General features: G+C 59.6%; 1 protein-coding gene across 4 annotated transcripts in view; it reads right to left on the bottom strand.

The window, feature by feature from the left end:
• Positions 1-329: 329 nt before the first annotated feature.
• The window catches only part of AHDC1 (AT-hook DNA binding motif containing 1), a 65,027-nt gene continuing 48,910 nt past the window's right edge, over positions 330-16,446 (bottom strand). For 3 of the 4 annotated variants that reach the window (XM_028113828.2, XM_028113827.2, XM_028113829.2), the window contains exons 6-7: positions 11,182-16,080; positions 330-959 (exon numbers count right to left, since the gene is read on the bottom strand). In XM_028113828.2, coding sequence (XP_027969629.1) covers positions 11,225-16,006 — 4,782 coding nt within the window. In that variant the 5' untranslated portion in view covers positions 16,007-16,080 and the 3' untranslated portion in view covers positions 330-959; positions 11,182-11,224. Of the gene's footprint in view, positions 960-7,829; positions 9,612-11,181; positions 16,081-16,446 lie in introns of those variants that run through there. The other variant, XM_088022542.1, reaches the window with a different exon arrangement.

The raw sequence follows: 16,446 nt of genomic DNA, 5'->3' as shown, positions 1-16,446 counted from the left end.
TGCATGGACAGGGGCCACAGAGCCCTAGGGAGCAGCCTGGGGATCCCCGGCCGGCAGGGGAGACCCAGGGCCTGGGGCTGTAATCTGGGCGGGGGTGGGTGGGGTGGGTGGGGGGGGAGGGCGGTTCCTGGATGCAAAGCTGACTCAGATCTCAGGCAGAAGGGAGGCCTCAGAAGGTGAGAACACATGAAGGTATTTCAACTCTGGGGAGCCAGTGTCTGGTAACAAAACCCAGCCATGCCTCTTCCATTCCACCCACCCTCACTCACCCCCTTTCACAAGACACGAGGTGGGTTTTTGTTTTTTTTTTTTTTTGCTTTTTTTCATTTCTTTTTAATACAAACTTGGATCTTTGGGTGTGTCCTGCCAAAACAGAAAACAACAACAACAACAGAAGAGAAAACCCAAAAGAGTGAAAAATAAGAAAGGAGAAAAAAAAAAAAAAGCTCCCGCAAGAGGTTCTGCCCCCTCCCCCCCACCATGCGAATTTGCACACCACGGGACCACAGCAGGTTTACAGAATGCAATATACAATCCACGATTTATAATAAAACAGTATATACAATAAATAGGATATTGTTCATTTTTGTCAAACGACCTGTAGATAAATTTCTCAGTGCATACTTGGCAGGGGCTCTGGACACCTCGGGGCCCCGCTCGCAACCTCTTGCACACGCTCGCGCTCTCTCTCTCTCTCTCTCTTTTTTTTTTGTCTTTTTCTAAAACTGTGTTTTGTTTTTAAGTTTTGTACATTTTTAAAAAGTATTTACAATTGCTGGTTTTGTGCAGAAAGGGCTCACCTTCGGCTTCTGCATGGAGGAGATGGGCGGGGAGGGGTGGGGGGGAAGATGGTAGTGCAAGGGGGACAGGTGGGGTGGGGTGGGAGGCAAAGGGGCAGGCGCTCCTGCCAGAGGACAATGTGGACGCTGGGAGGGGTCTTGGCGTTGGTTTTCTGAAAGCTGCAAAGAAACGCAAAAGAAGAGGCAGAAGTTAGCAGTAGGCACAGACACTGAACTCTAAGAACAGAGAGGCTAAGAGTGGGACCCCCACCCAGCTCCTACCAGGATTCTGGGAGAAGCTAACCACACTGTTCCTTCTCCCAGAACACTCCAAATAGCCCCTCATGAGACAATGGACTGTTTCTCGCCTTCTCTGAACTCAGCTTCCCCATCTGTAAAATAGGCTTGTATCCACGGCCTGCCTCAATGAGAGGTAAAGGAGGCTCTGGGAGAGGAGCTGGGGTTCCAGGCAGTGCAATTTGTTAAGGACTTGGGCTCTTTTTTTTTTTTCTTTAAAGATTTTATTTATTTATTTGACAGAGACAGACACAGCGAGAGAGGGAACACAAGCAGGGGGAGTGGGAGAGGGAGAAGCAGGCTTCCCGCTAAACGGGGAGCCCGATGTGGGACTCGATCCCAGGACCCCGGGACCATGACCCGAGCCGAAGGCAGACGCTTAACGACTGAGCCACCCAGGTGCCGCAAGGACTTGGGCTCTTGAGTCAGACACAGCTGAGTTCAAATGCCAGCACCACCCCTGGACAGCTCTAGGACGCTGGGCAAGTCCGTGAATCTCTGTGAGCCTCAGTTTACTCATCTGTAAAAAGGGGATAACCAAACTATCCCGTAGGTTTGTTGGGAGGATCCAGTGGCTTAAGGTGGCTTAAGCCTGGTATAGGAAATGTAAGAAATGATGCTGATTGTACATCATTATTATTTTCCTGGGGCCTGGGCCAGGTAGGTGCCCCAAGCCTCAGTTTCCTCGTATAACAATGAGCTTAGTAATTCCTCCAAGCGAGGCTACTGTGAGGAATGACACAGTGGGGAGCAAAGGGCTTGAGCACAGCACAGGGCATGCACTGCACACCTGTGCGCTTTCATTTCTTCTAATTCCAACCCTTTCCCAGTCCCCTCCCATGCCATTCGGTTCCTTCCAGAGGCAAGGTGACCGGGAACTCTGTCTGAATAAAGGAAAAAAGAAATGGCCCAACACAGTACCATTTGTGTTTGGCTGCTGAGGCTCAGAAACTTCCAAATTCCCAGTCCCTACAATCACCAGACACTGGAGGTGTGAAATACCCCTTCTCCAGGCCTCCCCACCCAGAACCCAAGGCTTGGCTGAGGATAGCGGGAAGATGCCCAGAGGGACAGGGACGGGCTCGGTTATGCTCAAGACCCACAGTCATGAACCTGGCACTTTCAGAGTCCTGGCCTCATCGAAGAGCCCTGAAATTCCTGTCCCTGCACTTGGTGAGTGACCAGCCCACCGGAATTAAGGTGTGGGGGGTGCTACAACTGCCTTCTAAGACCCCTTAGGAGAACACCCTCCCTCCCCCACCCCTGCAGGAAGCAGGCGGCCACAGAAAGCCTTTCCTCTCTTGTCCTTTCTTGGCTTCCCTTCCCAACAGGGCCACATTTAAATTCTGCTCAGCCTCAGCTGCTGTCTGCTGGGCAGTCAGCCCTGGGGAAGACTTTTGTCCTGAGGCTGGACTTGCCAGGACTACCCCCCCTCCCGCCCCTCCCCCGGGCCAGGGGAACCAGGTGGGCTTCTGAGAGGTAGAGGCAGCGTCCATTCCCGTCTACGGGCCCAGGCGGCCAGGCCAGCAGAGGCAGGAGGGAGGAGGGGAAGGGTGGGGGGCTGCACCTGTGTTAAGCTGTCAGGTCTCCTGGGGGTGACGGAGGCTGGAGTATTAGCCGGAGGGGGAAGAGGTGTGCCTGTTAGGGTGTAGCTGAATTAGAACCAGGGGAAGGGTAGGAAAGCAGCTCTTGGGCCCAGGGATGCTGCCGGGATGGATGTCAGTCCCCCAGTTCAGGTGATTAACAGGAACAGCTAGAGCTGGGGGCCGGGTACCCATTAGGGCACAGGACTAGTGTAGCTGGGGGGCGGGAGGCATCTACTGCAGGTGAGAACAGCTGCTGCGCTAAGGAACCTCTGTCGGGGTGACACGTACAGGGTGCTGGAGTGACGAGGGAGGGGGCGACTCAGCCCCGGCTGCCCCAAACCGGTCGGTGGCAAGTGGACTATACCGAGCCCCAGCCTTCCCTGCTCGCTGCCCCCCCCCCAAGGGCCCCGGGGCAGGCTGGGAGCCTCTGCACAAATCCCTGTCACCCCCGCCCCCTCAGGCCCTTCGCCACTGCCAGTGACCCTCTCCAAGCCAGGTCTCCATGGTGATCTCAGCCCAGCAAGCAGCTCCTGCCAGAACCATTCCCGTGGTGCCTGCGGCCAGGCAGCGGGGAGGCTTTCTCTCCCTCTGCTCAGCCCTCCCTGTCTCACCTTCCTCCTCCCTCGGCCCTCCCCACCCCTCGGGACTCGGCCAGAATCTGGGGGATGGCAGGGATGGTGGGGGGGGGTGGCTGGGGACAGAATCAATACCAGAGGTTCCTGAGCCGGGAGAAGGGAGGATGCCCGTAGCCCCGTGCGACCCTGACCTCACTGGGTTCAACTCCACAAAACAGAATTCAGGCTGCGGTGCCAGGCAGCCCCGCGCTGGGCACTGGGGACAAAGCACTGGAGACAGATCTGGCCCCTGCCCTTGAGGGGCTCACGGAGCCCAGAGGGAAGCAAAGCAGACCCCAGAGCGGGCAATTCCAATGCAGGGAGATGGGGGCTGTGCCAAGGGATGCCCTGGGGGGGGGTGCTCAGGGAGCACACGGAGGGGGCACCTAACCCGGCCTTGGCAGGAGGAACTCTGGCTCTTCGACCCACTGCCGAGCGCGGTGCCCAGCACACGCCAGGGCCGGGACGGCGGGCTGACCGAATGCCAGAGTGGTGACCAGCGCGGCAAGGTCCCGCTCAGGGCTTGCACCCCTCCAGGACGCCTCCTTAGACCACCTTGTTACCATAGCTACTGGGGCAGTTCTCCTTCCCTTCCCCACTCCTCCAGGGCAGAGAGACCTGTGTGTGGTACCTTGCTATCCCCAAAGCCAACATGCGCCCCCTCAGTGCCCAGGGCACGAGCCATTGTTCCTGAGACTTAACCTTTTAGTGCCTCTGTAATTGACAGCCGCAGAGCCACATTCCGCGGCACCCTGGCGCTCTAGCGGTTTCGCTGGCCGAGGTGCCCGGCTGAGGTGCCTTAGCCGGCTGAGGTGCCCGGCTGAGGTGCCAAGGCGTGAAATTGGTCTCTGCCTGCCAGAGGAGGGGCTGGTACTGGGAGCATCATGGGATAGCTGAGCGGGCGCTCGCAGTGCTGCGGGTCACGTATAAATCAGGCTGTCCACAGAGAGCTGCTCTCCCCCCAAAAGGAGCACATGTTCGTGCATTCATTTAAGCGACCAGCAGACATGGATTCACACCCACCAACTGCCAGGCCATGAGCTACGCTCTCGCCTCCACCCTCTGGTCTCCGCCCTCCGGAAGGGCATCTCAACGTCAAACAAGGCAGTGGAGCAGAAGGCAGAGAAGATGCGTGAGAGTTTGAGACGGATCTGCTGTGTCACCTAGGGCAAGTCCTTTCCCTCTCTGGGCTTTAGTCTCTATGTAAAGCAGAGGGTTGAACAAGTAATGGGAGAGATATTCGGGCCCCAGTGGGGTCAGAGGCAGACCACAGCTGCCCAAAGGCTGATCCACCCCCTCTTGACATTTTCAGGCAAAGTCAGGCCTGCAGGTCCCTCAAATGTGGAAAGGATACTGCTTCCCTGGGGCTCAGACCACACTTGACAGATGGGAGACACCCTCTGGTAGGATGGACTGGCTGTAGGGTGTGGGTGTGGCTCTCCTCCCCACTCCAGAGAATGTTTTCAAAACCTGTGTCCACCAGTGACCAGAGGCACTCCTTAAACTCTAGCTCACCAGCCATTCCCTCCTTAGGGAATCTTTCCCCACCTCTTCCACTGCTGGGCATACAGAGGGACGCTGGTGGGCACAATAGGGTTCATATCCACGATCACCCGCCCGGCTTGTGTGGATCTCCCACCGTGCAGAGCTGCACACTGCTTACCAGTCCTGGGAGGCTCTACAGCCAACACCCACACTCTCTGCCTTCCTGATCAGAGATGCCTCTGTAAAGACAGGCCCCAGTGATGGCTGTGTTGGGCATGTGACTGATCACCAAGGGCCCTTCCTGGCTCTATCATACCACCCTTGCCAGGGTGGCTGTGTGTCTTTGGGGGAGTCCCCTTCCCTGTCTGTAAACTGTGCTTTAACCTTTGGAGCTCTCCAAGGTTGCACTTGGGGAACTCCACAAAAACCTAGGTAGCCTGCAGAGTCTGAATTGGTTTATTTATACATCCCATCCCCTGCCCCATTTTAGGAGCCTATCTGAGGACAGCGACGGTGACAGAAATGGTCTCCTACCCACTTCCACTGCTTGCTTGCCCTCCTGCTCTCAATTCTCTCTAGTCTACATGCTTGTCTTCGAGTCAAGGCAAAAAACAATTTCCCAGGTATGATGCGACACCGAGGAAGACGGGGAACATGCACAGAGATGAGCAACCAGTCTAAAGGAGCTGATGATGTAGTGAGGACATTCCCAGGAAGGGTTGCATGGATGCATAAAAGGCTGGAGATTAAGTGGGCCTGGGAAGGATCCTGGAACGCTTCTTGGAGGAGGTGACGCCTGAATGAAAGATAGGAACTGACAGGTGGGAGATGGATGGTGGGCAGGAAAGGGCAGCCCAGGGCAGGGACAGCTTGGGGAAAGGCACAGGGCACACTAGGGAAAGCTCCCTCCTAATTCCCCATTCTAGGGCTGGAAAGGGAGGGTGTGTGAGGAGGAGGTCAGGGCAGAAAAGGAAGACCTGAATATCTGGAATACCAGGCTAGTGGCTGGGCTGTTATTTTGTAGGCAAGGAGACTGGAGAGGCAGGGAGCGGGGGATGCAATCGACAGATGGTAAGCAATGGAGGCACAGGAGCGAACGGGTTGAAATCAATTCATCCAATAAATATTTGGGGGGCTCCCGACACCATGCATCCGGAAATGCTGAAGAACAAGCACTTTGGTGGCCATAATGAGGGGAATGGACTGGGGTTGGGGGCAGGTGTCAGGGCAGAGACATGGCAGCCACCAGTTGACTGACCCAGGGTTACCGCTTCTGAAGCCTTAAATTTGTTCAAGACCTATTTTCTTTTTTCTTTTTTTTTTTTTTAAAATCTCGGCTCTATGCCCAGCGTGGGGCTTGAACTCATGACCCTGAGATCAAGACCTGAGCTGAGATCAAGAGTTGGATGCTTAACCGACTGAGCCACCCAGGCGCCCCCCCCAAGACCCATTTTCTGGCTCCAGGAAGCTCTTGCTGCCTGCCCTGCTCGTGCTTCAAGAGGGTGGTCCCCGGTACTTCCAGGGGGCCTAGTTCAGTCCCTGCCCTGGAGAATGATGCCCACTTGGAGACTTTCAAAGGACACCTGTTTATAGGCTGTAAACCCCATGGGGGGCAGGACACTGCTGGTCTCGTTCAGTGCCTGGCCCCGGGCAGGTGGCTGGTTCATGTGCGGGTGAACACAGAATTAACCTACTTCCCCTCCCCTCTAGCACAGAGGGTGTTATGGCAGCAAAAGTGATGACGACAAAGATGGCAAATCTGCCTCGAGAAAAAACCGTGATGTATTTACAAAGTCACGAGGCACCGAGAGACCCCTCTCGTGCTAGAGGACCTGCATGGGAAGGGCTTCTAGTTGTCCTGGGTCATTTAGAAGTCTGGGTCCTGTTGCCCATCAGGCTTCAGGTCCCACTGGGGGGGGTGTGTGTGGGCTGGTGACTTCCCTTGCCTCTGGGCCCCCCAGGGAGGAATCACCCCAGTTGCCAGGGCCAAAAACTAGGTGGTGTTTCATAGCCTCCCACCAAAGGACCCAAACCCACACTAGACACAAAATCCTTCCTAGGAGACAACAGGGGCAGCAGGTGAAGGGAGGCTGGCTACCTACAGAGTCCTGAGCGAGGAGGAAAGGGTCAGGGGTGTGTGTGAGTCACACAGACTGGGTGACAGAATTCAGCTGGTAGGAGGCATTTGTCCACCCATGTACCAACCACTGACTACGTGCTTACTGTGCACCAGGGACTGGGCTAAGGGCCTCATGGGTAATCTCATTAATTCTCACAAGAGGCACAGCAAGGTGATGTGACTCACCGGGTCACGTAAGTGGTAAGGGATGGAACCAGGCTCCGCACAGAAGCTGGTCTGTGCCTACAGCCATGCTCCTCGCCACCACCCTCCAGTTTCACCAGCCCAACTCCCTTGGGCTCTTCCGGGACCACAGGGATGTGGGGAGATGGGAGAGGAGGAGCATGAGAGGGCACGTTCACAGAGAGATTATATTTCCAGGAAATGAGGGCTCAGAACAAGAAGGCCTGGCCTGAAAATGGCCGTGGGAGAGGCAAGACATGGGATGGGAGGGAGGATGGCCTCAGAGTGCGAAGAGAAGCCCACAGGAGGCAGGGCAAGGATGGCTGACCCCTGACGTGAGGGCTTCTTGCTCAGAGCCAGAGGCAAGATCAAGTGACCTCTTGAGGTTTCGAGACACAGAGAGACAAAGCCCAGAGCAGCTGGGGCCTGGCCCAGGTCCGGGCATGCCTGCTGACCCTGGCTGGCCGGTGGCCTTGGAAACTGCTTCCTGCTCCGGTCAGGCCCCAGGCTGGTGTAACCTTGGAGGACCTGTGACATTTCTCTTGGCCTCAGGTCCACGCCTGAGAGGGAATAGGGAGGAGAGGGGGACTCAAGATTCCTGAGTGCCTTGGAGGGCCCTTCCTGATTGCACAGGGCCTAGCAGGGCTGATCTTTGGCCATGAGGGCCCAACGTGGAGTCAGTCTCCCTGGCTCCGTTTTCCACCGAAGGGACTGGAGAGGCCTGCCCCAGGCCCGAGTGCTCCCCACCCTCTACCCCTTCCCTCTGTCCCACCAGCTCAGCTCTCAGACGAAGGGGGTCCCACATTCCCCACTCTGGCTCCCCTGAGCTTTCCTCTTCCAATTCACAGTGGGGGGTGACCCTCCCCTTGCCCACAGTCCCCTCTGCCTAGAACGCCTTTCCCCTCAAGTCGCTGTCCATCCAAATCTCGCCTATTCTTCAAAGTCGAGCTCAAATGCAGCTTCTTCGAAAGAACTTCAAAATCCATTTAAAATGTCAGACCCAGAAACATTTGTAGGGAGTGTCCAACCAAGCTGTCATTTTGCGGATGGGGAGTCAGCGGTGTGGGGTGTTGGGGGAATGGTATGGCAGGGTACCCAGGTTCTGGGAGGGGAGTGTGTGCAGCATTGGGTTCGAATCCCGACTCCACCAGTGACTAACTGTGGATCCCCTGCCAAGGCTCCTAGCTGCACCTGCTTCCTCAACTCTCCGATGGGGCGGGGCGGGGGGAGAGGGCACTACTACCTCCCAGCCTTCTGTGAAGGCTCACTGGGGCAGTGTTGCATGAAGGGCAAAGACGTGTGTCCCTTTTCTCACCAAAAGTTCTGAGAGATGACCTCTGACCCTAACACCCACCTTCCTGGTACACAAACTTTGTTTCTCCCCGCCTCTGGGCACCTGCCACTTGCCACCAGCTGTTTTTAGGTTCTTCGTGTACCTGCTTTAGCTTCCTGGGGTGGATGCTGAACTCTGAGGACAAGACCACGTCTGCTTTGTCTCCTCCATGCCTGGCACCCGGACAGGCAGCCAGAGGCTCAAGATGTGGGGCGGAGCCGAACCAGCTTCTCCAGCGCCCCATGTCAAAACGTTTGCTCACTGCCTGCTGGCGACCGAGGTCTCCCTCCTTCAGCGCTTGCCCTGTGGTGTGTGTGCGGGGGGGGGGTGGGGAACCTTCTAGCTGGTAACTCTTCAATGGCTCCCCACTGGTCTTGGAATATGGTTCAAACTCCTTCTGGTGCCCTGGCTGCCTTGCCCACCCATTCAGTGAGGAATTACTGTCCTCTTATCGGTTCCTCAAGGGTGAGCTCCCTCCTGCTCCAGGGCTTCACCCACTGCTGTTCCCTCTGCCCAGAATGTCCTTCCCACTCCCTGTCTAGCTGATGCCCCTTCATCCTTCAGGCATCAGCTTCAGGATCCAGTCAGCCCGCCGCAGGATCCCACAACCTCCTAGCTTTTTCCTCTCTCGCAGTCCTTCCTATTGTAATCCTCACCAAATTCCTTCGTGTCAGTCTACGTACTGTCTCACTCTCTAAACTGGAAGCCCCCTTGAGGACCAGGACCTCATCTGTGGTGTTCACTGGGGTGCCCCCCCGCCCCATGCCTGCTTCATGGTGGGTGCCGGACAGATGTCTCCAGAACAACTGAATGCATCAGTCTGCGGACAGCGCTGTCAACTCCCAGCCCGGAGTGGAGAGTGTGGCCAGAATGTGGGGCTGGATGGCATCCCAGTTCCTCCTGTGTTCAGGCCTCACTGGATGGTTCCATTATGTATCTCACTGAGCTGTGACCTGCTCAAACACCCAGCCCCCACACTCGTTTTATTTTCCCATCCAGAGCCCAGGAGGAACGGTTTTTGGATTATTTCACATTTCTGGATTATCCAGGAGACATCTCCCCTCCAGTGAGAAGGATCAAGAGTTTGACATTTTAAACCCTAAGCAGCTTCTCCCTGGCCTGCTTCAGATCTGCAGCTCTGCTGCTTGCAGTGAGACGCACGGGGAATGGGAGGCCATTTTAATCTTGGCCTGGCTTCATTAGGAGGAAAATAGGCTGCCAAAAAAAAAAAAAAAAAAAAAAAAGTTTGGTCCACTGTCTATGCCATGCAGAATTGCAAAACCTACGAGATTATCACAGTCGAATTTCTTGAACAGATGGGGAAACAGAGGCCCAGGGCTGGAGGGAGTAAAAGCATGGTCAAGGACATGGAGCATGTTGATGGCCAATTGGGGAACGGTCCTTCCCCAGGCCTCCTGATCCCCACGTGCTGCCCTTTGCCACCTTCAGGCACCAAGGGACCTGGGGTCAGGCAGAAAGGGGATGATAAGTTTCCACCGGCACGACTTCAGGACCCTGAGTCACTCTGGCCTTGAATGGCCTCCCCAGGGCAGGGATGGGACTTTCCAGGAGCCCTGCTAGTCCTTCTCCAGGAAGAGGCACTCCCAGGAGGCTGCAGTGGCAGGAGAGGTGGAGGGTGAGGGGCTCAGACAGGCCCCTAGGCCACTTCCCCACCACCCACCATAACTTTGTAACACCTCTGTTGTCCTAAGAACGGGATGTGATGGGCCAGTTGTGGCTGTATTTCCTGGAGCGCCTTGTGCTTCGAGAAAATGATTCTTCTGACCTTGTCCCTTTTTACCCATTTTGGGGGCATTTTTCCCTCTTTTATTTTCCTTAAACAAAATTTTGGAAATACTAAAATTTTGACTCCACCTCATGAGGACACATGCCTGATAAACACAGTATCTAAACATCTAGCAAAACTTAACCGAACTCTTGGAAAAGCATTTGGCTGCAGGAAAGGGAAGTATCTTTTTCTAGGCGGGAAGTATCCTGCCTGGGGACAGACCCACTGGGTGCGGGTTGTGAGGCACAGCAGGACCCCAGCCTCCCTGGTTCACTTCTGGGTCCCTATCCCACCTGCCTCTGACCACTCTGAGCCCGCCTCAGGTCAAAGACGGTGAAAAATAATCTTTGGGTGGGCACCGGGAGACCAGGAAAGACACTTCAGGCCATTTTGTAAAGCCCTTGCAGAGTGTGACCAAGACACAGTGACCACACCCTCAGCCTGGCCCCCACCAGAGTGCATCCTGAACTAAATGCAGCTCCTCGAGAAACTAGCGAGCCCGGCCGGGTCGGTACCCTGGGTGGGCCCTAGCCGTTAATTACCCACCCTGCTTCACCCTTCACTCATCTCCCACGGGGCCATGCAAATGCCCTCCCTGGCAGGAGGTCAAGTGGTGAGTGTTTGCTGGGATTCAGGCAGCGCTTGCCCAGGACCTAGCACGGACAAGGGAAATAAACATTTGATGAACCAAACCACATGGCCCCATCCAATCTAGGGTTCTCCAACCATTTCAGTAACTGAGTGTCCGAGCCTCATGCTGGGTTCCCCACCCAAGCACCCCATCTCTTCCTGAAGACTGTCCCCAACATCTAATCCCAGACACCTTCCTGAATCCCAACTTCCTCTTATCAGGGGTCCCCGATCTTGTCCTTAAATCCTTCCCGCTCATCACCGTAGCCTTCCCCTTGCCCAAGCGCTAAAGTATTCATCCCCCACCCCAGGCCCGCCGCCGCATGCCCAGGCCTCCGCCCGCTCCACCCACACCCCCAGACTCACCCAGGAACAAAACCTCGAGGTCCAGTCGGCACTTCAGTTGGCACTACAGGGAGGTGACGGTGAATGTGTCCTCAGGGTGAGGTTCCGCCATGGGCCCCAGGAAGCCGCTCTTGGGGCCCCCACCCAGGCCGGGATGCGCCTGCGGCAGAAAGCCTGGATACCTGTAGGCGGTATCCTGCAGGGGCAGCAGCGAGTCCCTCGGCACAGGGGACAGGGTCAAGTCACTAAGGAGCGGGCAGCCATAGCCAGTGGCAGCGGCGGCAGGGCCACGGGGTGGGCCAGGCGGCCGGGCCATCTCCAGTGGCTCCTTGTCGGCCTTGGGTGTGGCCGGTGGGCTGGCCAGGTGTGGGGCACTGAGGCACGCGGCCTCCGTCCTGCCCAGGAAGTCAGCCAGCAACCCTGTACCCACCTTCCCTTCATAGGGTGGGCTGCGGGCAGCTGAGCCTGGCGGGTACCAGTAAGCTGTGCCCTTGCAGCTGGGGGAGTCGTAGTGGGGCTGGCCCAGTGGCAGGTCCCGGCAGCTGAGGTGGGCCTGGGCTGCAGCCGCATGGCCCAGGCTGGCCCCCTGGAGCCCGTGCTTGAGGGGCTCACAGGCAGCCAGCTTTGTGGGTGGCGGCCGCAGCTCTTCCTTGAAGCCCAGCGTAGGTGAGCAGGTGGGTGAGTACGCCTTCTGCAGACCGGCATCAAACACCGTGGGTGGGTGGGCCAGAGGCGGGAAATGCTTGCCATCTAGGTCAGGAGCACCCAGGCTGGGCGAGTCGCAGTGGAAGCCTTGGCCGAAGGTGCCGTCAGAAGGAGTGGACGGGTTCATGGAGTAGGGTCCCATGAAGTCACAAGGGTCTCGCTCACCCACGCCGAAGGCCCTCGATTGGGAAGGCAGTGGTGACATGCTGCTGTCCCCACTGTAGTAGTCCAGGCCGAGGTCCGGGCTGTCCTGGAACAGGGGGTTGACGGGCTGTGGCTTGGGGATGAACTTGGCTTTGGCGGCCGCCCCACCCCGCTCCTTCTTAGCTGAGCAGGCCCCACCACCCCGTCCACCCCGCGGCTGCCGGGGCCCGGTGCTCCGTTTGGACGGGTAGCCTGAGGCGGTGGCCGAGGCGGATGACGGGAAGCCCAGATGTGAGGCCTCAAACAGGTCCACCTTCTTCCGCCGTCCACGGCCCGGCTTGGAGCTGCTCTGGAAAAGGACGCTCTGGTTCCAGTTGTAGCCGGGGGCAGAGGATGCCTCGTTCCAGTCCATCATCAGTTTCTCCAGGCTGGACAGGCTTGACTGGCCCTCGCTGCTCGAGGCCTCGCTGTTGGCGCGCCGAAAGCCGCCGCCGACCGGCTGATTGAACTGGGTGCTGTCGGACGACGACTCAGAGAAGGTCTCGGACACAGCCGTCTGCTGCTTCACCTTCTGCGGCGTGTAGTTGGAGATGTCCAGGATCACGTTGGGCTCGCTGACGTGGCAGTCGAAGCCGGGATTGTAGAGCTGACTGAAGGCCTCTGAGGCCCAGTCCAGGCCTCCATAGCCCTGCCGGAAAGGCCACTGAGAAGCCCCCGCAAACTGCCGACAGTTTTCAGGCGAGGGCTGGAAGGAGGAGGAGGAGGAGGAGGCGGCAGAGGCTGTGGTGCCCTTGGGTACCATGTAGCCGCCGGGAGAGACGGTGCTGGCCCGGCTGTCACAGCGCAGGGGCGTGGGGGCTGAGCCAGAGAAGGGGGCCCCCTCAGAGCTGTTGAAGAACGAGGCCTTGCTGGGGGGCAGGCAGGGGCCCCCCGTAGGTGGTGGGGCATAGCCGGCGCTGTGGGCGCTGCTGGGGGAGGCGGGCAGGCTGTTGCCGCTGCCATAGGCGAAGCTGCAGTCCTTGCTGTTAGCACAGTCCTGGCCCGTGAAGGGCTTAGCTGGGGCAAAAACGCTCTGTCCAGCGCCGTAGCCACCATACTGAGGTGGGTAGGTGCTGGCGGGCGGGTGGGTGGTAGGGGAGCGGGCCACGGCCGACGGCGGGGGCGCCAGCTTCGGGAAGGTCTCGGCTGCCCGGCAGTCTGAAGTGGCTGGAGTTATCCCATAGCTCGCTGCCCGGCCTGGCGGGAAGGTCTGGCGAGCGGGCAGGACAGGCTGGAAGGAGGGCTCCGCACCAGCCCCACTGCTGCCCACTGCTACTGGGCTGGCCTTGGCCCCCCGGCTCGGGAAGGTGGCCAGGCCCCGCTGGGCAGGCAGGGTGCTGGTGGGGGGCCCTGCGTAGGTGCCTGATGCCTTCCGGGACTCAGGGCGAGAGGCTGAGAGGGCAAAGTCTAAGAGGTCGGAGGAGTCATCTGAATCGAGCAGTGAGCGAAAATAGCCGGTGAAGAGATTTTGGCGCTCCTGGCTGAGCTCGGTCTGGCCCGCGGGTGCGCCGGTGCTGTAGTAGCTGCTGCGGCCCGAGGCCCCGCTCTCTAGCCCGGCGGAGGCGAAGGCCTGGGCCTCGGTCCCCTGGAACCCACAGTTTCGGCCGGCTTGCCCGCCTGGGTGCCCGTGGTGAGGGGCCCAGCCGCCACCCTTGTCCCCAGCCCACTCGGCGCCGGCCTCCCCAAAGCCTGGGCCGCTAGGCACCTGCTCTGGGAACAGAGTCCCATTCTTCCGGGACCGCCTCTTGCGCTTGGGCTTCCCAGTCATGGCGTCCACCTCCCCCCGGCCCCGCTTGCGTGGGTGCCCCAACTCGGTGAGGCTGGGGCCCCCGACACCAGCAGCTGCCACTGCCACCACTTTCTTTTTCTTGCCAATGCCCTCGAAAAAGTCACTGAAGGAGCATCGGGCCGCCTTGGCAGCATGGCCCCCACCTCGGCCACCAAAACCGCCTGCTTTACCGCCACGCCGTCGGAAGCCCTGCACCCGGTGCAGGAAGTGGGAGATGCTCTGGGTGTCGGGTGCCTGGTGTACCGACTCGGGCTCGCTGGGTGTCCAGCAGCGGGGGGGTGAGCAGCGCCCAGCGCACTGGCTCTGGCGGTTCAGAAAGGCCAGCTTGGCCAGGACGTCGGAGTACTCGGCCTTACTATCATTGGCGTCTGCTGCGTACGACGGCTGGGGGGAGGCCAGCTTCTGCTTCCGCCGCCGCCGTTTCTTCACCTCCGGCATGGCCATGGTGGCCGCGGCCACGGTGGCTGCTTCTGCCGCGACCACTGCCGGCTCCTTGGGCTTGCCAGGACCCAGCAGCAGGTTCTTAGGAGGGCGGCCGCGTTTCCGCTTAAGAATAATGGGCATCTCCCCGGGTGGGAAGACCACCACCACGTTCCGTCCATTGTTCTTCATCTTCAGCAGTGGCGTGGGCTCCGCGGACACGCGCAGGCCCAGCTCCTTGCCCTCCACGCTCAGACTGCTGCTCAAGGAGGACACCTTGTACGTGGTCTTGTTCCGCCGCCCCAGCGATACGGGGATTTTGGCCATTTTCACCACCATGCGCCGCACGCCCCGGCACTTGCCTTTGCGGCTGGGGACCCCTGGAGTCTGGGAAGATTCTGGCTCCAGCTCTGGGACTGGGCCCGGGCCCGGCAGGGCAGGAGGTGGTGGAGGCGGTGGCGGCGGGGGCTCGGCCAAGGCGGCCGCCAGCCCTGTGGGCATAGGCAGCGGCAGCAAGCGGCCCTCCGGCCCAGCGTCTGCCTTGCGCCCCCGTCCAGCTTTCCGCCGGCGACACAGGATCTTTGGCCTATCAGTGCGCCGCAAGGCGTACTTGGGGTGACCCTCAGGGCCGTGGGGGCCATGGGGTGAACACAAGTCCAGGCGCAAGGGCTCGCCCAGTGGGCAGGGCCCCAGGGGCTGCTGAGGCTCCAGACGGCGGCCAGGGACGTCAAGCAACTTGGGCAGGGGGTCAAGTGCCTGAGGGTCAAGCAGCTGCGACTCCAGGGAGTCGGGCAGGGTATCCAGGGCCTGTAGCGCCAGGCCTGGCAGCCCCAGAGGATCAGCAAGAGGTTGTAGGGGTGGCAGCTCCAAAGCTTCCCCTAGCGGCTCTAGTGCCTGTGGGTCCAGGAAGCGGGGCTGGGGGTCCAGGAGCTGAGGCTCTGGCTCAGGAGATGGTGGCTCAAGGGCCTGGGCCTCCAGCAGCTGGGCCTCGGGGCAAGTAAGGGAGGCCAGCTCGCTGAGGATGTCGGCGTCAGCAAGTTCCGAGTAATCAGGGCCGTCTGGCTCAGGCTCCGGGGGCAGCCCGGTGGCCGCGGCCGTGGCTCCGGGACTATGGCCTTGGCCAGGCTGGGGACTGTCCCTAGGCTCGGGCTCAGGCTCATAGAGGGGGTGGCTGGGCCTCTCCGACTTGGAGTGCGGGGCAGCCCGCTCCTCGGGGCTGCGGATGCTGTTGGCCAGGCTGGGTGAGGAGAAGAAGCTGTACTGCAGGTCACCGGGGGGCGGGGCAGGTGGGCGGCTGAGTCTGAGGCCACCGCAGTCCAGGTGCACGCCGCTGTGCTGCAGGTCCTGGGAGAGCCGTGTCAGGTCCTTCATGATGTCAATCAGCCGCACCACGGGACGCAGCTTCACCCGCCCGTTGTCCCAGCGCCGTTGGGAGCTGTTGCCGTCTCCCGCGGGGGTGGGGCAGCGGGCCTGTGAGACGGGACGGGCTGCCCTCGGGGGCAGCGGGTCGTCCCCCTTGGCAAGGACTGGTGGGCGCCGGGTGCTGGGGTCCCGGCGTGGGGGTGGGCGTGGGTTCTCAGAGAAGGTGTGGGCGAAGGCCTTGTCGGGTGGGCTGGCGGGGGGCCGGGTGGGAAGCAAGGGCCGTGGGGTGGGGGGGCCGCCGGGGTAGTACTTGGGCTCCCGGAGGTAGTCAGGAGAGCTGCACACGGCACTGGAAGTCACCACCAGGCCCTGGGGCTTCACACGCATCCTGACCTTGTCCTCCGCGGGCCGCCGGGCGGGGCCGGGGCTGACATGAGGGTGCGAGAAGCCGGGACCAGGACCTGTGGGGCAGGACGGGCGTGAGGGCCCTCACCGAATGCCCAAGACCTCAGCTTCCCACATCCTCCTCGGCGAGCCCCCGTCACCCCTCCCGAGAGTCCCCTCAAGCTCCGTCCCCCCTCCATGCCCCACCTCGTTGACTCCCAGCCTTTTCCCGAACCACCGCCTGCACGAGGAACCCCTCAGGGGCCCTGGTTCCACTTGGCAGCAGCTCACCCACTTCTAGACCCTGGCTCCAGGCTCAGGGAGAAGAGGATGCCTGCCTTGGCGAGGGAAGGCCATCAGCAGCAGGCTGGAGCGACCACTCCAGATCACACTTAAGGAGAGGGCCAGGAAATCCTATCCAGGGTATAACCTTTGCCCTATTG

This window comes from Eumetopias jubatus, unplaced genomic scaffold (genome assembly GCF_037043125.1).
Source record: "Eumetopias jubatus isolate StellerSeaLion01/CBP00866 unplaced genomic scaffold, mEumJub1_p1.0 scaffold_4, whole genome shotgun sequence".
Lineage (NCBI taxonomy): Eukaryota > Metazoa > Chordata > Mammalia > Carnivora > Otariidae > Eumetopias > Eumetopias jubatus.
Note: the sequence above shows the minus strand (reverse complement) of the source record. Positions and strands in the feature narration are given on the sequence as shown.